The following is a 23043-nucleotide window of genomic DNA, read 5'->3' as shown; positions in this document are numbered from 1 at the left end:
GGAGCACCTGAGAGGGCAAAATGCCACCCTCACACTTTGCCAACTGCTTGTACACAGAGCTCAGCAGTCCCCCAGGGCACCACAGCCTGTGCTTGAAATTGCACAATGAATAGCAATCCTTCAGTTGCTCTGGCTGTGGGACACTGGGTTTGAATGAGGACGTGATCCTTTGCTCCATCTTTTGCTGTTGGAAGTAAAGCCCCAGCTCTCGACCTTCCCAACTGCTTTATTCACCATGCCATAGGACACTCCTGCCACACACGTGCCGGGGCGTGTGCCCACAAGTGAAGGGCGAGTAGGGCCTGGGATAGGGACAGGCTGGGCTGCTGGTCCTGTAGGCCCTGGTGGCAGGAGACCTCTCCAGTCCTTGCCTTTTGCATAAGGAGTGGGATGGTCTGTCCAGCTGCAGCCCCTCTAGACCAGATAGGGGACATGGTGTGAGGAGAAATGAAGGGAAAAAACCAGGATGGGTCATTCAGCTGATCAGCAGCAACTGGGGGCTTAGAATGAGTTCAGCTGGCGTGCAGACTGCCCTTTCTTCAGAATAATTTTCCAGTGTGCTGAAAGCTGCTGCTATTTCCTGTGTGTTTCTGATGGTTTGTGTTGTGTGTTGCAGATCAGCCGTCAGTCCATCGATGCTCTGAAGGACTGGTTCAGGGATGAGATGCAGAAGTCTGACTGGCAGCTTATAGTAGAACTGAAGAAAGTGTTTGAAATCATCTAGATAACTTTTACAGCAATGGGGAGGCAGGAATAAACGCACTCTTCCTGTTACTAAAAAAGTTACCAACAAAGTCCTATATTGAAGACAGTGTTGGATATATGTTTGGGAGGAAAATATGTGGATAAAATGTTTTCCATGAGAAACCAAGAAATTTACACTGGTTTGACAGTGCTCAATTTACATGTTCCCATGGTTCCAATGTGCCTGTTCACCTCTCCTGCTACCCTTCCTAATACTGGCTGCTGTTTTAAAGTTTGCCCTTCCTTCTCTTACACCTTCTTTCCACCCTTTTTCCCTCCTTCTCTCCAAAATAAAATAAATTGAATTTTTATTACAGAACTAAAGCTCTTTCACTTTTATACTGATGAGAGCAGTACTGCAGTATTTGATTAACCAAGCTTCTGCAGACTTTGTGATTCTCGGGACATTTTTGATGTAAGAAATACTTCTTTATTTATGCATACCTCTTTCCTTGACTTTCTTTTCCAACATTCTTCTGCTTTGTGCCTATAGTTTTTTTAAATAGAAAATTAGGCAATTGGGTATCTCTGTATTTGCTTTGTGTGAAACAATGTTGTAAAAGCATAGCTGCCCACCTTTTACTGCTTGTACAGTTCATGGAAGTCAACCTGTAATCATTATAATGCAGAGCCACAAATAAAGGAGATGGACATAGCAGCCCATTTGTTTTACAGTTGCTTCAGTAATCACAATTTCACTTCATGGGCTGTGGCAAATGTGGAAAGGCCAGGCAGGGGCCTCTTGCCTCCCTCTGCTTGGCAGAAGGGTGGAGGCTGTTCCAGAAAAGGCGTTTCCTCCTCAGAATGCACTTCTTGTGTGCTCAGGGTGGTGACGCCAGCGTTCCCGAGGCACGGGAGGGGCAGGCCGGGTGTTCAGCAGGCACAGCTCCGGAGGAGGTGAGGATCTCTTCTCCAGCTGCTGCTCAGGGCTGGGAGCACCTGCCAACAGCTGCCGGCTGGGAGCTGTGACTTTGGATGCTGCATCACAGCTGTGGAGTCACCTGGCAGCGAGGGACTGAACCAGCTCCAGCGTGGATGTTTGTGATGACCAGGAGTCAGTCTGTAATCCCAGCATTCTCCTTCCCCCCGTTACCTTCTGCCTCCCTGCCTGGGATGACAGCTTGATGTATTCTTTCTGAAGCTGTAACTCACAGCTCATGCTGCTGGGAGCAAGACAAACATTCTTCAAAAGCACAAGCTGAAACAAAATCAAGGATTGTTTATGCAGCTGAGATTTTTAGCATTTGAGATCCTTACAAGAGTTTAACATTCAACACACAGTTTGATCAGATTTCTTCTGTCACTTGAATTACTTTTTTTTTGTTGGAAAAATCTGAATGTTAGGATTGAGACTATGTGGACTCAATTACAAAGGAACATTTAGTAACTCGCCTCCTTTGCAAATGGAATTTAATTTGCTGGATTTTTTTTGTTAGACTTTAAACTTGCCATTGGAAAGGACCTTTTCACTATGGTTAGTGTGTGGTGCAACTTCCCATCAGTGGGTGAACACAATGAGCAGAGGGAGGAGACTGACTTTAATTGTTAAAATTTTCTTTTGCAAACTATGCAATCATGAAAATTACACTAATAAAAAGTTCTTAAGAACACAGATGTCAAAGAGTGTGGTCAACGTATTTTTTGTTCTCTCAAATGTGTAAGGGTGTTTTTCCCATAGGTAAAAACCCCAGGAAACAGATACACTGTTGTGGAACTTACAGTTCATTAATGCTGAGTCCTTTTGAAGATGTCAATTGTTCATCTGTCTGTTGTCAGTTCCAAAAGCAGGGCTGTACCTGAAACCTCACTGGTAAAACACCTGCTTGAGTTTCAGCAATGCCTGCCTGGCTGTGAGCAGCTGAGGTGCTGGCTTATCTAAACCAAGGCGAAGAGAAAAAGGCAGGAACTGAAGGGGCTCCAAAAGACCCAACCTACAACCCAAGAGGTCTTGTTCAGACAATGTCCATCTCTCTAGAGATGCTGGATCACTAGAGGGAAGGAAATGAGCACTGTCAGGAGTTAATCCACATGGCTCAGACTCCCCCAGCCTGCTCAAGCTCTGGCTGTCTCAGCCCTGGTGCTCACTCCCCTTGGCACCGCTGGGCCTGTGTCTGGGAGTTGCCCTGTGCCTCTCTCGTAGGGATGGGCCCAGCAGTGCAGCTGCCCCTCACCAGGGCTGAGCAGAGGGAACAAGCTCCTGCCTTGACTCCTGGGGATCTTCCTCCTGCCCTGGCCTTACTGCAGAGCTGGCCCCTCCCTCCCTGGGAGCAGAACCGAACCTGGCACCTCTGTGCTCCAGGGAGTTCCCAGCACCGGCTGGGTCCCTGGAAGCAGCACCCCCAGCCTCTCAGCCCCCCTATGCCATCAGAAACGTGCTGAGGCTGCACCAGCCCTCGCCCAGGTCCATCCAAAGGGATGAATGGGACTGGACCTGGTACTGGCTCTGGGTTCCACTTGGGCCTGGCCCCTAACAGCACTTTGTACCACTGACCACCAGGGCCTGCCTGCCCAGTTTTCAGTGAACTTCTGTCTCCAGCCTGTACTTCATCAGCTTCTCCGTGAGGATGGCACAGGTTTAATGAGAAGCCATACTGAAGTCAAGGGAAGTGACATCTCCTGCCCTTTCCTCATCCATCCCCTGGCTGTAGAGGTTGGTACCTCTGCCAGTGTGTGGCAGGAGGAAGCCACGGTCACACGTGAAGCTAAAGCCCTGCTGTCACTGCTGCAAGCTGTGCTGCAGATGTACCACGCAGCCTTCTCTGCCCCAGCTGTACTGGCAGCAGCTGCAGCTGCTCTCGGTGCAGCAGCACCTGCCCTATGCTAGGCAAGGTGCTTCCACTTAAGCTAGTGGTGCAAATACTGCTCCAGGGTTCACTCCAGCTTGCATTCCTGCAATTCTATGCCCAGCATTATGTGGGATACTTCTCACCTTCCCCCATCATTTCTTCAGCAGAGATTTTTCTTACCAACTGGGTTTTTGTCAAGTGCTCTTCATTCTCTCCAGGTCCCTGAACAGCCTTGTTCAACATATTGGGCCAAGTACAACTGCGTGAGGCTGGTGCACACCTGCAAAAAGCAGACTTGCCCAGCACATGAACTGCAGGGATGCAAGCTCACCCTCCCAAGCAGGGACACAGTGATGGGATGGTTTATTTTGTCTCAGCTGCTCCCAACAATCTATTTTGTTATGCTGCATGAAGGAAATGCGTGCCACAGGCTGGGGAGAACGGTGGTGTTTTACACGGGGCTCTAGCTTGAGTAGGAGCAATGCAGAGGATGGATGCAGGCTCGACCAGTGCTCCGTGCTGGCTACTCCCCCCTCCTTTGCAGTGCCACTTTGGGGTACTTGCCTTCCTCCAGAAGCAAGTGAGAGGGGACAGGACACCCAAGGTCAGACAGCACCCAGGCTTCAGCTGACATCCTGTGTGCTTCAGGAGCAGCTGGGCCACCCTGGCTTGAATCTTTGAAGGATGAAACTGAAAATGAACTAATATTCTTCCCTCAGCTTAAAATCTGAATAAAGTTAGTGAAGAAGAAACAAAAAGTAGCCAGGTGCCTGTAGCGCAGCCTCCTCCATGTGCTGAGGCAGTGCCACTGTGTAAAACTTTGTGAAATGAATCAAAGCTGCAGCTTTAGTAAAAGGGGTTCACTATATTCAAACTGAAGCATCACAAAATAGAATCAGTACAAAAATATACATACAGTTCTTTATTAAACAACTGTAAACACTTCACTGTAAAAATCCATAAAACTTTATAAACAAACATTTTGTAAATAGATTCTATACTACAATAAAAGAATTTTAACACAATTATTTACATGCAATACTGACAAATTTGGCACTTTCTGAAAAGAAATGTACAAAACACTTTGTTGTTTAAAAAGAAATCTGAAATTATAAAAACTCAGGGCATTACTATCATGCACTTTGCAAATACCTCACAAGCACTTATGGCACAGCTAGCAGAGAGCTCCAGGCTCTCATCAAGCTTTTTACTACATGTTCAGATAACTTTTAATGTGCTTCCGTAAGTTTGTTGTAAAACTACCTGAACATTGTCAAGAATGAAGTCAAATGCCATATTCCAAACTGACTCCACAGATGACTGCATCAACCTGAGGGGGAAAAGGAAGAAGAGGCTGAAAATTACCATTACAGAACCAGTCCTTCTTACAATCACTTTTGGTCTTCACACTGGAAAACAAGATCACAACAGTTCCTCACGAATGGAATTTTGATTCAGTCCTGGTAAAGCCCTCCCTCTCTACTGAAACGCACCAAGCCTTACTTAACAGCACCAATTCCTGGTGTGAGCAGTGTCACAGCAGCTTGTGAATGCTGGCACTGGGCAGTGGTGTGAGCCTGTGAATTAAGTGGTGGGTGACCTTCCACCAACTGCATACTGAAGAACAGAAATAGCAAGCTTCTGAATCCTGATCTTTACTTCCTCATCCCAAGACAGAGATGCTGTTTCTCCATTTCCAATAAATGCCAAGTGCAATCAACACATTTAAGTAATAGGGTTTGGGGCACTATATTATTTTTATATATTCATTATTTTTTTTTATTTATTGCTAAAAACAAAATCCACAGAGAACTAGGAGTTCCCCCTATGATGGGAGTTACTCTTATGATCAGCAGCTACAAGAAGTAAATGAAGGAATTGCCCAAAGAAAACAAAGCAGCTCTGCACTCTCAGTCTCCCTTCTAGATCCCTGTATTGCAGGAGAGCAGAGGGTTCCTACACTCAGAGCTTTGGAAGGTATAACATCATGAGTGAGTGTGAACCCTTTGGACACTGCCATCAACGCAGATCCAACACACAGGGACCAGAAATGGGGCATTCTGACAACTCTGAAGAGTTTTATAAACAATTTACTACACAGATTTCATTAAATAGTTCATTGCACTGTGTATTTTGCATTTTTCAAGACCTTAAGATATCCCATAATACAAAAGCCCAGTGAACTTCCTACACTTCTGTAGTCTTTTTGGTTTTGATTCATTTTGTGAAACTTATTTTGCAGATCTAAAACATAGAAAGCTGAGCCCTCATGCTTAAGCTTTAGTTAGTAAGCAAGTCATAAATGGATTAAAACCTCATAAACCCATGGGAAAACTAATAGGAGCACAATAACAAAGTAACAGGAATGGATTTAAAGGCTGGATGTGAGACAGAACCTGGATACAGCAAGAGAATGAAATTGGTCTAGAGGGGCCATGAAAAAACGAGCAAAAACAGGATGAAGAAAAGGGACAATGCTGATGAAAACTACCATCTTCTTCTAGAAATTGTTGCCCAGAGAAGCTATGAATTCCCCATCCCTGGAAGCGTTCAAGGCCAGGCTGGATGGAGCTCTGAGCAACCTGGTCTAGTGGAAGAAGTCCCTGCCCATGACAGGGGATTTGGGCCTGGGTGATCTTTAGGCTCCCTTTCAACCCAAACCATGAATTACTACTAAATATTACTCTTAATTTTTCCCAAATTACCTATTTTAACACTCCAACTCCTTCCCTCAACCCCAGTTTTCAAGCTTAAAACCACTCATCAGTGAAATGTCTAATGGGTTAAAGGGCTCACAATGCAGCATCTAGTGTATAAATTCTAACAAAAACAATCTAAAGTTCACAATACAGCAATTAAGTTACCTTTTCATGTACTTAACAACCAGATCTAACTTTTCCAAGTCTTTTTCTTCTATTAGATCAGTACAGTATTTCACAACCTGTAGAATGTCTTCTTCCATAGGATCTGTAATAAAAAAAAAATAAAATGAGGTCTTTTCTTTAAGTATACTTAGACTATAATCACAGAACAATGGGAATACAATAGAAGAAATTCTGCAGTGTCAGCATATCAGGGGCCACCTTGACAATTTCTGTACTCTCATACATCTTCCTGACATCAGAAGCTGTGCACATAACAGGACTGCAGGGTCCTGACATACCTGTCTTGTAGCCATCTTTTTTTTCAGTAAGAACAACAGACAGCAAAGCTAGCAGTAACCAAAGGGCAAAGAACCTGGGTTTTAGAATGCAATGGCTGTTTTGAAACTCGTAGGAGAATAATAATGTCTAGGGCAGGCAGGTCAAATTTCCCAAGGTTTTAAGGAGTTGCTATTTGTTTGACCTAAATCAAATCACAATTTAGCAAGAGTGTCAGAGTTGCACAATTCGGGTTTTAGTTTTTTTTTAATCTAGTGCTCTTCCCAGCATTTATTTTGACAAAACCCCCAAACCCTGCACTCCTTTGCCTCTAAGAAGAGATCTTCAGAGAAGAAATTAATTCCCTTTCAAGAACTTTCATCTTAGGGGTTGCAATATGTTGGAAAAAGGCAGTAAACCTCAGACAGAAGTAACATCAAGGTACAGGACAATGGCCAGACACATGGCTTGAAGAAGATCATGTTACTTTTCATGATGTTAAGCAAGAGGAGCTGGCAAAGCCACAGAGTAACAACTGGCAGAAAGAATCAAGTTCTTGCAAGACTGCCAAAGCAGTAAGACTTCAAGAGTACTGTGAAAAATAAGCAGCAAAAGGAAGAGTGAAGGAGAAAGGAAGTACAAAAAGCCTACTGAAAGCAGTTTTCTTTGTGATGCACTGCAGGATCACCCAGTGTGACATCCCTCACCTGAGATAGTTGTGATCCACTCTTTCAACAATGTCTTCACATCGTTGAATTCCACAGCTCCAGCGAGGTTTGGGGCCTGTGGCCTGAAGGAGCCCGGCTGCTGCTCCGCCTGCACAGCTGATGGGCCTGGGGAACCCGAAGTTGATGGAACTGCTTCTGCCTGTTCCAGACATGGAAGTGGGAAATGCTCAGTCTGACAAACATGGGAACACCATATACATATAGAGGTAGGTGTCAGTGAAGAATCTTGTAAAGAAGAATAGCAACCTGAACTCAGTCTAAAGAAGCAGACACAGCTTTACCAAAAACTGTTCATGTTAAAAGTACCTGAGCAGCTGTTCCTTCTTGTTTCAAAAAGCCATCTATTAGCTTCTGTGGGCTTCCAGATGCAGCTGGCATGTTTTTCACAGGACTACCAATAAGTTTGTTTTTTAAAGGACTCTGAATCTTTTTTGCAGGACTGACTGGATTTTTTTTCCGTATTTTTTTCTTGTTTTTCATAGTTGTATGCTTCAGGTGTAGGAAAGGATTTTTTGACACTGAAAAACACAGGAATAGTCAGAGGTTGATACATTTAAAATTTAATACTTCTCCATTGAAAGGGGACTCTATCTCTCACAAAAATCTAATGATCACTTAAGAAAACACAGCCTAGATAAAGCAACTTTAACACACACACCATTGCATATTTGAAAAACACTGTTAGATTTTCAGTGTACACCGAGGACACTCAGCTATTCATAATCTTTTTAATGTGAGCATTTCAGTACTTGAATGCTCACATTAAGCAGCTGGTGAAATCTGAATCTCCTGGACAAATTGCCTCACCTCAGTCAGAGCACTGTCCCACCAATGTTAGCAGCAAAGCCAGCAGTGTAAAGCCCCCACAAGGATTTTATCACAGTTTATGAAGGAAATGTGTCTCATTCCATCATTCTAACCTATCTGCATTAGTCCACTGGCTATGAAATCAGGGTGTGATTATAATTACAATGCAGTGTTTAACTGGCAATCAAACCAATAACATTTACAACCTACTTTTATGACAAAGCATGTCCACAGGGAATTAGTCTTATTTCTTTCTGCTGATTATAAAAAGGAGACCTGGGTGATCAGCTCAGAGTGAACCCAGCTGACTGTCAGACATTCAGTGAGGTGTAGTGTATCTTTCTCTAGCTGCCCCAAAACCCTGCCAGTGCTATGGGTTTCAGGGAACCATGAGAAAGCTCCCTGAAAAGAGTTTAATTAACTTAAGAAAGTGCAATACTTTAAATCACAAGACACATCAAGTTTGGATTCCATTTGGCAAACATATGGATGTGGGGAAGCTTAGTGCCACAGTCCCCACGAACTGAATTAATCACTCATTTGAGTAAAGCTGGGCACCTGTTTGCAAACTGAAACCACAGCTGGTTGTAACTGACAATCTGTCAAAAATAAATACAGAAATTCAGTTCAGCACAGCATCTTCAGAGAAGCTTTGGTTGTATTTTCCAGTTTGTTACTTAGGGTTGCATAGCTGTTTGGAGAGCAAACAACCTCCTATACCAGAAGATTACTACACAACTACATGTTCTCACCTAAAGTGTTAGCAGGCTGCTGCTCTGATTGCTTCTGCCTTTGATCATATGCATCTTTCAGCTCTGCTTGTAACTCAGCAGGTAGTGCAGAAAAAACCTCAGGGTCCACCTGAACAGTAACAAAAGATTCATTTGATTATTTTAGCAGTGAGCAGCACCATTTCCTTCTTTCTAGGTCACTCACATGAGAAAGGTATTTACATTTTATGCCAAGCAAAAATAAAGGAGATATAACTGAAATACTGCAAAGCACTTTGTACATTATCTTTGTATATTTTAGTTTGTAAAACCAATAAAATGGACATTTAATATTACTCTGTTTATTAAAATTACTATTATGAGCATATAATGCAGTAACCATCTTTCCCCACCTACTGATACCCAGTACAGCTGCGTTAAGAGCAAGATTAAGCCTAACCCAGAGAGCATTCCCTTCAAATTTCAAAACACAAACATTGTGACCACCACACTTTTGTTCCTCCTTTTCTTTTGACACTTCTATTTCCTGCAAGGTGCTATATAACTCAGAATATTCTTGGAAGTTGTCTCAGTTCTTTAAGGACAGGAAAAGCCAAGTCCAGCTATGTCATATTTTGAATTAGTACAAAAGGGTTTTATCTTTCTCCCACAGTTGTCCACCACTTGCTTGACTGATAAAAACACAGTTCCTTGCAACTGTCCCAGGGACTTGGATACTAGACAGGAAATAATTTGATGCCAATTGCCAGACATGCTCATATGGACAAAATAAAATTTCTTGTATTATCAGTTATTTTTTCTCATTGCATGTCAGAAGTAGCCCAGCAGTGACAGACTCATCTTGTATTTGGAGTTTCCCATTATAACTAGACAGTGTTTTCAGCTCATAATCTTCAAAATCTAATTCAAAGCAAAGCTATCATTTAGTGGATTAAATCTGTCAGTGGGAGAGTGCCCTTCATTTCACTGGTAAAATTCAGAGATGAGCAGAAACAACAAAAAATTGGTCAAAACTACAATTACTATGCTAAGAGTACAATGCAATTTCTATCATTATCTGAGATACTGTATTTATTACATGTCAGTCTGCAAAGGTATTAAAATTTATCTCTTATTTTCAATAGAGGTTTATTTTTTTTAAAACCAAAACATGTATGCTATGACAGGGAGGTACAGCATGCTATTCACACACGATGTCTAAATAATACAGATCATAAACATGACTGTGCTCTTACAGGTTAGAATTCATCAATTTAGCACAAATTTGTTCCTTTTTCAGAACTCCATGAGTCAACTTGAATTTTTCACCACACAGAATATGCACTAATTGAAGGAGGAAACAGGAACAGCTCTGACCTCAACTACCATATGCATTGTGCAGAACAAAGCACTATAGTGAAATGCAGCCAATTACATCACAGGTGTAAGTTATCTTTTTAAGTACAAATTTCACTTCATAAAACTTTTTATAAAAGTTTAGTGCTCTGTGGTAAAGCATTTGACAGTCAAGGATTTGGAATGCTCTGAATTGACACTGTTTTTTGTGTACACCACTTAATTAATGCAGAAATAATGCTGTACATGAACTGGATGCATTTTTTATTATCCGCCCATCGCTGCTCTCTCAGATGTAACATGGAAAAATTCAATTAAAGGAGCCATCAGTTGAATTCACATGAATTGTCCAATATAACTGGAGTTTCAAGTAACTTTTGTACTATGTCCTAACATTGTCATACAGGTATCTGAAAGCTTTCACATTTTGGAGAACCTTGGTTTTACAGAGTTATGGGTGACCTCAGCATATACAGTTACCAGTATTTCTGATGTGCTTGTATCAATTTCCTTAGGAGGAATCTGTACCACGTGAAGGCACTGTAAGGATTAAATGAAAACTTGCCACCACTAATTAACACCATGATTACAAATGTCATGCATTTCTAGGCATCTGTAATTAAAGATTACAGATGTTTTGCATCCTATGCCTCTGCAGGATCCAGGCTACAGAGACATACAGCTATTCTGAATTCTAAGATTACTTCAGCAACTGATGGAAAGGAATGCAACCTATCTGGATTCCTTTCACAGGACGACTTTACCTAACAAAGGAAATTTTCCACGTTTTCTAATGAATAAATCACTGTCAGCCAATTAGCTTTGCACCTGATCATAAAACTCAGCTCAGACAAAAGGAATGAAGAGCTGCAAAACAAACCTTATTAAGCTATGAAAAGATGGCAGGGTGTAATCTATATCTGATGTAGATAAAGTACTCATTCTGGAGTGGTTGGCAGCATTTCTATACCCAAAACCTATTACTACTCATTTCCCTGCTTCATGGGCCACGAGGCAGATTTAAATGTTTGTGTGCAGTCATAGCACATACACTACCACAAAGACTTCAAGAGAAAAAATGCATCAAACTGTATTTAGAGTAAGATGGTATTTTTGAATCAAGTTCATGTTTGATTTTAACACTGAAAAAATTCCTCCTGTATTAACCAACTGAGTTTAGCCTTTTTTTTTCCCACGAAGCTTACAGGGAAGCTTTTCAACCATACTGTTCTAGATATTAAACGAGGACCTAACTCACAAAATAAAAATGGTAAATATTAGACTCTTTTCGCCAGTAAAGAAAGCAGAATGGCTTTCAGAAAAAAAAAATTGAGTATGAGCATAAGGCACTCTCATGTAGATAGTATAGATACCCTTCATAAATAAATAGGAAGTACTCAATTCTTCTTGAACTACATCTTCAAAACAACAAGGCTGCCCTATTAAGTTGCATTTTTGGATCAAGTAACTGGGTCACAAAATACATTAGTAGATAGAGACAAAAAAACAGTGCAAAAAACTAGTGCAAACTAGGTCCTTTGAAGGAAACTTCAAAAAGTAATGCTGTTTTAAAAACAACAATCGATTTTCCACTACCTAATTATTAGACATATAAAGCATACACAAACTAAAAGGAATTCTTCTAACTTCCTACAGATGAAAAGTAATTATTAATTGATGCCATGCAAACATCCTACCTGTGAGAAAGCTGGCAAGGCTATTACATTGATTCCCATGTTGGTATTTGGTTCTTGGAGCTCTGGTATTTGTAGAAGTACTGTTCCAACTGGCTGTGACAGAAGTGCAGTGTTACATCCATTTATTGGCTCTTTTTTGCTCTCTCCATAACTCTCTCCTTGCTGAATGGTGCATATTTGCTCTACTTGCTCTCGGAGATCAGGTGGCAGAGCTTCTAGCACAGACTTATCTAGCTACAAGTACATAAAAACTTTTAGATTTTTCTAAGGAATAGGTAACAGACCTATCTTAGTCAGTACATCAGTTATACAGTTCTGAATTTTACAAAACCCACTACGTATTACCCCGTGTATGCAAACATCATTAGCAACCTGAGAGTTACACTCTGCAGCAGTAAAATATCATTTAAGACTAAGCAGCTCAGTAAATATGAATGCTCAGTTTTATCTTTTCACAATGTTCAGTCTTCTTACCAAAAAACATAGATAGGGTTTCCTCTACAGCTAGCTAATGATAAAGTAAAACCTGAATTCTGAGTTCAAATTATACAGGCAACAGGTTGGTATGAATACTAAATTGGCATCCAGCACAAAGCTGTAAGCAATTGATTTATTTTTTTATAGAGTTCTAGGGTGCATGTTACTGTTTTACTTTACTGGTATTATGTATGTTTGCATACTGTCAGACTTGCCAGAGTTGGATGATGAAATAAGCTTTTACTTACTATCAATTATTCACTTGAAACAACTGAGATAGCCCCTCAGTGTCCAGAAGCTGCTGGGTACAATGACAGCTGCACAAGTGACTGAATGAATGCAACTGACGAGCAGATGTACAGCATCATTTTTCTCACAAGTAAAATTTGAATATGTAGAGAAATGCCAATGTTTGCATCTTAAGTTCTGCTGAGTAAGACTTCAGCTGTGTTAGAATAATTTATCTTTTAAGAAGAAAATTTGGAGCTTATGACCACATTCTGGTTTTACAGAAAAGAACCACAAATATCTATGAAAATTTACTTGGCTTGGTAAGTGAGAGGTTCTGATGAAAGCTGTATGTATTGTTAATCACTTAAGTTACTCTTCCATGTTCTGTTTGTATTCACTCATTCCAAATTTGCTGCATATGTAACTCTAATAAATTCCTGGGAATCCCAGGTGTAAAACACCCAGGATTGCTGTTACTTTCCTAGTACAGTATACAAACAGCAGTGTGGCACTAACTCTCACCACTCCTTCCCAGCACTGAACTTTTTAATTACATTCCATATTATAATATGATTAAAAGCAGAAATAAAGATATTGTGCCATTGTTCCTACCAAAGCAGGAACTCTGCTGAAGAGCTAGTGCATTTTTCACTTGTTTATACATATTAATCCTACGGCAGCATCTGAATGTACAGCGCTTTTGATTGCTCAGTCAAGTTGCTTTTAGATCCTGAGCTGGCTTGGATATTGCATTATAGGAACACATTTCCTGCCAAAAGCATAATTTGCTTCTTAAAATGGATAAATATTTGAGAAAGCTGTTAAAAAAACCACAGAAATGCTTTTACAGATTTAAATTACAGACATTTAAATGACACATTTTTACAGAAGAGCAAGTAAGTCTGCTTATATCTAAAATACCTGCACAAGTCTGTGCAGCTGTTTCATAGCAAACCTTTCTAGCAGAGTCGACTTGAACAGCATGTGGGGCAGAAATAATGAAGGCTGTCCCTTTCATCTAAATAGTGGTGTCCTGTACAAATGTTAAGTGTGCATCCTAACGTCAACATTATTTATTTAAGGCAAAATATTTTTGCATCAATAAGAGTTACTTACTGTGCACTATACTTTACTAGAACTCTTTTTATTTAAAAAGAACTCCTTTTTATAGACAGACAATCCCAAGTTATTACAATATACTGCAGATATTTCACATTCTCAGGTTTACCTGGGAAGCAGATGGAACCTCAATACTCAAATTGAGTCTGGATTTTACACTGATAGGAGAATGCACACCATTCCACTTGACAGCAGGCTCGGTGTTGTTGGCATTAGAATTGACACCAGGTGTGACACTGGTACCACGAGATGGAAGTAAAGTGCAAGTTCTTGAATTAGAGGATATTTCAAGGTCCATAGCAGCCACAAATACTATACATATAGAAACAAAATACAGAATGATCACCTATTAGTAAAAAATACTCTGAAGATTCAAGACACAGTAAAAAGTATTTTCTAGCATTATTTGAAGAATTTACACAATAAATGTAGCACCATCATAACACTTTTTATTTCAAAGTATCCTCTGTTATTATTAACCAAAAAACTACAAAAACACCCTAATTAGACTAATCCTATACAAAGTTTTATTAGTAGCATTTTCATTTACAGCAGCAAAGCCCACTTTCAGAATTTTTACGTTGCACAATTTACACTGGTATAATACTGAAAAAGTCTTCCAAAAGGTGATCTATGTTAGGGTCCTTCAGAACTGATCACTATCACACATGCCAAGTACAATGCTTACTGACCTTCCTTAGGTTCCTCTTCTGAGTGCTTTTTTGCTTTCTGAACATGAAAAAGATCAATAACCGAATGTGATGCACCAGGTAAATGTCCAGATTGTACTGCTGAGAGAGCTGAAGTTGTTTTACTGATGGGAACTAGCTGCTGTACCTGAATTCCAACCTAAATCCAAAACATAAATGCATTAATTCAATGAAGTTCTTTGAAATAAATAAAATTAATTTTAAAATATGTAATTATATAATAATAACATTTCCTTCTTTGGAATTGACTGCCTGTTGTGGGTGGGAGGGAGGACAAATAAAATTATATTGAAATACACATAAACAGTCACTAAAAACAAATCCCAGGATTACCCACCATAATCCAACAACTAAGAAATTACAAAGGTACTCCCATTTTAACTTCTCTGATATAAAAAAGTGCCATCAACAGAATCATGAAGCAATGTGTTTTCTATGAAATTTCTTAGACGCTAACAAATACAGAAATACTGACAAGAATGTGGTTAGTATTAAATGTGGGTACCCAGCAATGCTTTTCCCCAAGGACAATCTGCACTAAATGCATCACTTATGTCTACAATTGAGAGAAGTACTATTGTTTCACTTGTAAACACTGTTTTTACAAAGTCTCAATGGAAGAAAGTACTTTGGTAGAAGTAGTCTTTTTTTAGATTTGTCATTTTTCAAGACATCCTAGATTTTCATTTCACTTTTAAATACCAAATCAGCAGTGGTTCAAAATGTGTCTAATTAACAATGCACTGGTGCACTGTACGAGATTTTTGCCAATCCTCCATAATTTTAAAGGAAAAAACCTGACACTTAGAAAAAGTTGTATATGGGACTCAGGAAGCATGAAGGAGCCACTGTATATATTTCCACCAGGTTTTCTTCCATAATTAATTACATAGTAAGGATTTTGTTTATTAACACCTTCTTAGCTGCAATAATGGAATATGACATATAAATTAAATATTTCCTCAACTCCAAGTCAGGGAGCTAACTCTGAAAGCAACATTGTGAATCAAAACCCTACTTCTATATCCAGATGATGAATTAATGCACGTTTGTTTTAGAAATCCTCTGTGTTCTATTGTAACAAATGGCTGATGTCAAAACAGCAGCATCACGGGGTCACATTGCTATGACAAAACCATTGAGATGAGCAGGAGTTCTAAAATAAGACATGAATCAAAATAGCCAGAAAACCACCTTCAAACAAAGGCCAAAACATGGGCTGGCAACTTTTCTTGCTCTAAGATTTGCATTCTAGAACAAAAGCTCCTTTTATCTCTAATGGTTGGCATTACAAACAGTTATATATTAGTTTATATTAGTTACACAATTATTGTATGGCAAAAGTTTACAGAAAATTCTAAGACAAAATAAAACTTACACATGCTTATAGAACTGTACAAGATACACTCTTACTTTGTCACCTCTGGACGTTTTAAGTTGTGCATTCATTTATATCACAAAAAATAATTTTTTACATTTATGGCTTTGTAACCATATTTTTCAAAGGTTAGAAAATATAATATAATTGCATACACTAATTTACATAAGCTTTGTATTACCTACACTTTTGAATAAGTTTGGTTAACATCTACCATAGGGAACTGAAAATCCACAAAAGACAGAAACAGGTTGATAAAGAGAATGAATTTTAGTTTTCCCATTAACTCACCCCTCGCATATCAGATATGTTCAGTTTCATTGTGTGAAACATGTTCAGAGTTTCCTTCCCAATTATTTTTGCACTGTCTGTTGCATGGTCTAGAGTCACAGTCCTAAAAAGAATAAACAAGTATGGTTAAAAAAAGAAACTGTTTCACAAATCCTGAAGACAAAAATTCTGTATTTATTCCAGAGAGGATATGAAATAAAGACAGATCATAATTCCTTGGCATATAGAAACTGAACACTTTTTATTTGTTCTGTGGTTTCTTTTTAAAGGTAACTAAAACTAAACATGATCTACAGAAAAAGTAAGAAAAGCAGAATACTTACCAACTGAACATTCTCAGTGTGCAGTCCACACACTAAAAGGTCAAGTTTAGGATATATATATATATATGCACACACATGCAATCTATTGAAGCCAGCCAAAAAGTTTCACAAGAAGTTAACAGTTTGCACAAAAACACACTCCTGCATTTTTGTCTTTCACTCAAGCTTGGTTCATAGAAAGTTTGGTCACTATTACTTCAATTGTCAACAGCAAGAGTTTCAAAAGGAACTCAGAGAGGAAGCAGATGTAGGCAATGTGCATGGGATTACAAGCAAAAGGAATTAAAATTAATGGCAATTAACTTTAAACAACATTCCAAATTATCTTAAGCTATGGGCATTTTTTTGCAACAAGACTCACAAAACAATCTGGCTGTGAGTTTTACAGATTACCACTTGAGAGTACGGCAGGGCAGCAGCAGTGCTTGGATAGCTCTCGATTCTCTAATGGCCTAACCTTTGACAAAATTTCAAGTGGCTCATCAAATGCATGTGGGTGATGTGAAGTCTTCTCACTGAAATAAATGATGCAGTTTTAGCTCTGATGGAGTGGGCTCTGTCAAGAAAATGAAGTTTGGTGTTTTTACAGGGTGCCATCCTGACAACTTACTAAACATGATGGTGTTACTCTGCTTTTGAATCTGTCGGAAACCACCATGAACAGCCAAGTGCTCTTTGGAAAGGTCTAGTTCTGCCAATATGAAAACTAAAAATCCTCAGACTGTAAACAACATAAAGATCATTAAGCTTTACATGTTAGTATTCTTAAGAAAAAGGGGATCAGTATCACTAAAGGTACACAACATTTAAGAAAAATATTTTAAAAAGGTCTGTGCTGAACTATCATGACTAGGTTTCAGAAATGCAGTAAAAATACCATTTAATCTCAAAAACTGAGTTTGATTTGAAGTGTGTCTGCAAGTCTGAATCCTTTGTAGTACTATGGTTATCATCCTAGGGGATCTTGACCTGTAGGATAACAAAGCACAGCAAGCCATTCAACTGTGAGGTAAAGGAGCAAGAAATGAGTCATGAGCTATAGGTACAGACAAAATCTTAAACTGAAGAGAGAAACTGGTCACTTGGGGGAACACTGAGATTCTAATCCATTTGCTTGGATTCAACTTTTGGAGTTCACCCTTCCACTGCTAAAAAGCTTTTTACTGGGCTGAACAGAAATGCTCTAACAAAAACAGAAACACACCACGTACAGCATAACCTGGATTGACTGGGGTTGACAAGGTCACTGGAAAGCCAGAAGCAGAAAGAGACACCACCAAACAAAATCCTGGCATCTGAACTGCTTTAGCAATGTGTGAACAATTTTCCATTCTTGGGTGACCCCCGACCTTACTGAAGACTTCAAGAATTAGGGAAATTTCAGGGCATGTGTACATTATGCTTGACCACAGAAAAGGGGTCCAAAGCACTGATATGTTCATGAAAAAGCACTCTGACAAGAGTTAAAATATGGGAGGAATAAAGCTCTATCTCAATGCACATTCAATACTAAGAAATGTTCTTAGGCTGTTAAGAATAAATCTTCAGGTCAAACAATTCAGGATAGCCAGAAGACAAAAGTATAGACTGAGGGATTTTCTTCTTGGTATATATACCAATTCTAGAAAGTGACGAGCTTCTTATAGCGAAACATGAATTTTGTAGTTTCTGCTTTTATTACAGCTGAATTCTATGTAACAAGATCACAAGCATGACAGGCTCTATGCATGCAAGTGCTACTGAACTCTTAACCCACTGAAAGAACTTCTGGGCACGTGGATAGTGCTATGCAGGGCCAGCACCTGGACTTGATGATCCCTGCGGGTCCCTTCCAACTCAGCATATTCTGTGATCTGTGAACTCCACCACCTCTTCTGCTACCAGCAACACCCACCAAATGACCCCCCAGTTCAGGAGGGATTAGTCTGTTACAATCACCTGAGATGGAAGGAAAAGTAGAAAGACCTATCGTCTCTCAAAAGCCAGGATCATCCTGTACTGAAGAACAGCTGCTTTGATGAAGAAGTGTATGCCTGAAGAATATATGTGTATGTAGGTTCCATGACAATCTTGCATGAAACAGCATATGATATTGTATGCCTAGATTACATCCCTGTGTTTTTTGTATGCAAGGACATAAATAATATTCAGATTAAAAAAATATTTAATCAACATCATCCAGTTTATCAATAAGGAACAAAGAACTGGAGTAACAAACAGGAGGCTGGTTACTGAAAGAAATCACTGCTGCTTGCATGTATGTCACAGTGCAGGACACAAATATGTCTTCTTCAAACACTCTAACAAAACCCTCATTTCCAATACTGAGCAAGCTGGAGAAAGGTACACCAACAATACATAAGCATATATGTATTACTGATAACCACCACACATGTACAACCCAAACACAGAGGAGTTTTGATAACAATACTCTACTTATTTTGGTGAAAGATTTATATGTAGACCAAGACGTACCAGGCACTTCAAAATTTCTGTCTTGTCTTCCTATAAATTTTAGGCCCTGCAGAAGTGTGTTCATGCCTAGTACTCACCTGGCAATATTATCACAGATTCCATGACCTCCATACTTTGCAGGCTCTACTGGTGCTCCAGCCTTTCTGACCATAATTTTAAGGGTCAATCGTTTACCCTTCATACCAGCAGCCTCAAGTCTACGCTGGATTTCTTCTGAGAGGCTCAGAAGGAAAGCTTCTGCTTCCTTAGGCTGAAGGGGAAAAACAACATGTTTAGATAATTATTACTTTTCAAATACTGAAAGTAAATCATTAAGGATTAATACAATCCAGATTGCACAAACTGAAAAGAGCAAGCTGACTCACAAGCAATTGTCTCATTTAACTTCAAGTGGTTTGTTTTCACTGTAGGTCACTTAATTTTAGGACACGAAATGGTAGATTCGTGTCCTAATGTTGAAAGAAGTCTTTTAAAAATATATTTAGAAACCCCAACACAGAATTGCAAGTCTAAGCACAAACCTAGAAGATGAAGAGCACAGGACTTAAAATCTTTTTCACTATGAGGAAAGTCAAGCAATGGAACATGTTGCTCAGGAAGTTTGCAGTCTTCATTCTTGGAGATTTCTGATGCCGGACTGGATAAAGTGCTGAGCAACTGGTCTGATTTATTAGCTTCCCGTGCTCTGAGCAAAGGTCTGGACTACAGAACACTGTCAGGTCTCTTCAAACTCCTTTTTTCCCCTATCATTTCTATATATACTCAAGATCTCAAAAAAGTGCTGAGTTACTTTTAAAATACAATTTTGTTAATAACATTCCCCCCCAGACTAAAAATAATTGCAAAAAAATCTAATAAAAATGTTGTACGGGAGCAGCTGGTGATAGTTTCAGGCACTGGCATCTTTGAATAATCAGCATTTAAATGAAAGAGAATGCTAGGTGCTGACAAACCTACTGCAGTTCTCTTTTTCTGTACCAGACTTGTATAACGAATGCAGAATAGCCAGCTAATTTTGTGCAAGCTTCTTTTCAGTCCAATACTTTTGCAGTCTCTCCTCCCATTTTATCGTTTGGTCTCCTACTTCTTCATTTTCCTCATTTCTATTTCGTGGCTAAGATGGTGCTCTAACAGATCAAAGTGTAAGTGAAAATAATCAGAATATGAGAAGATTCTGCTACAGCTGAAAGAAGTCACTGGAAAAAAGAAGCAAGTTTAATTTACCTGTGTAAACCTTATTCCATAGTTGATTTCTGCTGAAACAGATTTTCTTTCTTTTTCTGTACGAACAGGTCGGTCATCCAAACCACGACAAAATCTGTAGAGCATTTGCCCTGTTTTTGGACCAAATTCTTTTTGTAGTTTTGACATTGAAGCACACTGCAGATCTCCACAGGTTTTAATTCCCAAAGAAGCCAGCTTAGATTCCATTGTCCTGCCAACTCCTAACAGCAAAGCAATTAGTTCTGTTAATCTTATACAATTCAAAGCCAGTTAGGTTATGATTACATTAAAAAAAATATTTTTAAACGTATATTAAGGCATATCAAATTAGCAAATAAATATATATAAAATAAATTCTGCTCCATAAAACATGGTTTGAACAGAAACTTTTGCTGTCATCAGCAGTGTATCTTTAATCTGTTTCATATATTTAGTTTAAGATGTCACACTACAGCATGTTTGTTTATTTTTGGGTAAAATATGAATGAATCCTGCTTGGAAATTGTCTGCCTGTTACAGATTATATAGATCTGAATCCCCCCAACAACTCAGTCCAAAATGAGTGTCCAACAAGTAATATGTTTTCCCCTCATATATAAGTGATCTAATCTAAATGAAAACTAACAAATATTTTGACCATTGTTGCACTGCTTCCTAGGTAGAAAAATAATATTTCAGGTAGAAGTGATAGCATACCTGTATCACTTGTGCTTTGAATTACCAAGCACTGGAAATTGTAGGTATCCATGGCAACAGCACATATGTAAGTGTGATAAACTGAAGTATATTTCTGGGTTTTGGAGAGGTGGCCTGTTACCTCCAGAAAATATTAATCCAATGAGTTCACACTACCAAAGTCAGCAAAAATTGGAAATCTTAGGTAATCAGATTCTATTCTTGATAATCTGTTTCTCTGTCTGGGGGTATTATTAACACAAGCATGCTTCTACTATGAACATTCAAATGAGTTCTGAAAACTTTAAAACGTTAAAGTCAAAGCACAGTACTATATGAGTAATATTCTGGAGGAAAAATATTTCCTTTAAGTTATGCCAAAGAGAAATTACAGCACAACTGTGCTGTAAATAGTGTTTGGCCACTCAGTGTTGCATAATGACAATTTCTGGCAAACCTGCACCTGTCTATGGATGCTATTTCTACCACTCTTCTATTTCAGTGTCCATTTTTTAGACACTGCCTGTTTTTTACTGCCCCTCCCTCCTTTTTTAATCTTCAAAAGATAAAGATACTATTTTTTATACCTAACACTAAATATATGTGTATACATGCAGGCTGAGGTCAGCTGATCACTGAGAGCATAAATGAGTGCTTACTCAGCACTTCTTGGACTATGCCTGTGTCACACTACACTATCTATGTGTACTAAGTAACAATACAGAGTTACATGCCAGGAAATACTTTATGTTACAAACCTTTAAAGTATTCTTCTGAAACAATAAAAATATATAATAAAGCCTGTTTTCAATACAGGTGGATGCCATATGTCTTCACTGTCTATCACATTTTGGATCATAAACATGGAATAGCAGCTAATCCTGTTTGATCTAGAAAGCAAATTTGTAGCTGAAACTGGTTTAATATCAGGAGGCAAAATGTCCTCTAAAAGATAGGAATACCTGGAAGACTGGTAACAAGTTGTCCTCTGATGAAATCATCCACTTCTTCAGGTTTTAAGTGATACTGTCCATCTGGTTTTGCTTTGCGAGTTGCCATTCTGGCCAGCAGAATATTGGAACCTGTAAAAACAACAAAATAAAGTATGTCTGTGGTAACTTCTGTTGATCCTCAAGCAGAATGCCACAGTGCAACACTCAAGGAAAAATGCAGAAAGTACAGTCAAATTCTTTAACTTTTACCAAGAATTTAATGAAATCTACGCATATATATTTGCAGTGTCCACCTTCAAATGAGCAGCCAGCACTTATTTGCTATAACAGCAGTGACACTGTAGTGCTAACTGCAATTGCAAAGTTAATAAGGGAAGAATTCTCCTTGGAGTCATGAATTTCAGCTTGTCTCACAAGTGGATTTCACACACTTGTATAGACTCAGTACAGGTATGTACAGATACTCAACTCTAATATTAATTAGGAACAAAAAGAAAGGAGAAAAAAATGAGCTGAGAAGAAACAAATCAAGGAAGTATTTTCAGATGTGTGATTTAATATACAATACCTACTACAAATCAGAAATCTTTGCCCTCAACACCTTCTAAGAACTATGCAAAATCATGTCATACTGTAAACTCTTACTGCTATCTCCATTAAGGAACACAATCTGTGCTCCTCCTTCTATTTACCAGAAACATTTTACTGGAAGCACTTCATAAAAATGAACGCAAGAATGAAATTTTAGCATAGTGTCCAGATAAAGAAGAAGTGATAGCTGGACAGAACACTGATTTAAGAGTTGGACTTGATGATCCTTGCTAGTGTCTTCCAATTCAGCATATTCTGTGATCTCTATTATGGAAATTTTATACATTTTTGCTTACAACTTTCCAGTTATGAAAATTCCCTTGCATTTTTATTCACACTAATTTAATGTATATGGCAGCATATTCCACAAACACGAGTTTTAGCAAACTTACATAGCTTTGATACATTGACAAAAGCAGTCAGTGCTTGTAAACATAAATGCAGATACTTACCCATCCCAACAGAAGCTGTGCATTTAGTTTGATCTTTGATTTCAGTGCGAATAGCGTTTGCAAATTCATCAGGAGTCAGTCTGGTCTCTGTAAGGATGTCAGTGATATCTACTAGTGCTTCATCACAACTGACTGCTTCGATGTTGTGAGTATAGCTATCAACACAAAGTAAAGGA

The 23043-nt window shown here is 39.0% G+C and overlaps 2 protein-coding genes across 8 annotated transcripts in view; one reads left to right on the top strand and one right to left on the bottom strand.

Moving 5' to 3' along the window:
* The window catches only part of EIF5B (eukaryotic translation initiation factor 5B), a 35603-nt gene extending 33238 nt beyond the window's left edge, over nucleotides 1–2365 (top strand). The window contains exon 24 of the mRNA XM_039714160.1: nucleotides 617–2365. Within this exon, the coding sequence (XP_039570094.1) occupies nucleotides 617–724 (108 nt within the window). The 3' untranslated portion in view covers nucleotides 725–2365. The remainder of the gene's footprint in view (nucleotides 1–616) is intronic.
* Nucleotides 2366–4437: 2072 nt separating this feature from the next.
* Nucleotides 4438–23043, bottom strand: part of REV1 (REV1 DNA directed polymerase) — a 53914-nt gene continuing 35308 nt past the window's right edge. For 5 of the 7 annotated variants that reach the window (XM_039714152.1, XM_039714153.1, XM_039714156.1 and 2 more), the window contains 13 exons: nucleotides 22868–23022; nucleotides 21834–21953; nucleotides 20197–20417; nucleotides 19050–19222; nucleotides 16175–16277; nucleotides 14488–14644; nucleotides 13905–14107; nucleotides 11969–12202; nucleotides 8958–9066; nucleotides 7705–7916; nucleotides 7378–7570; nucleotides 6395–6497; nucleotides 4438–4860 (listed from right to left, as the gene is read on the bottom strand). In XM_039714152.1, coding sequence (XP_039570086.1) covers nucleotides 4749–4860; nucleotides 6395–6497; nucleotides 7378–7570; nucleotides 7705–7916; nucleotides 8958–9066; nucleotides 11969–12202; nucleotides 13905–14107; nucleotides 14488–14644; nucleotides 16175–16277; nucleotides 19050–19222; nucleotides 20197–20417; nucleotides 21834–21953; nucleotides 22868–23022 — 2095 coding nt within the window. In that variant the 3' untranslated portion in view covers nucleotides 4438–4748. The remainder of the gene's footprint in view (nucleotides 4861–6394; nucleotides 6498–7377; nucleotides 7571–7704; nucleotides 7917–8957; nucleotides 9067–11968; nucleotides 12203–13904; nucleotides 14108–14487; nucleotides 14645–16174; nucleotides 16278–19049; nucleotides 19223–20196; nucleotides 20418–21833; nucleotides 21954–22867; nucleotides 23023–23043) is intronic. The other 2 variants (XM_039714154.1, XM_039714155.1) reach the window with 1 other exon arrangement.

This window comes from Passer montanus, unplaced genomic scaffold (genome assembly GCF_014805655.1).
Source record: "Passer montanus isolate IOZ18808 unplaced genomic scaffold, ASM1480565v1 scaffold3, whole genome shotgun sequence".
Lineage (NCBI taxonomy): Eukaryota > Metazoa > Chordata > Aves > Passeriformes > Passeridae > Passer > Passer montanus.
This window is presented reverse-complemented; position numbering and strand designations above follow the sequence as displayed.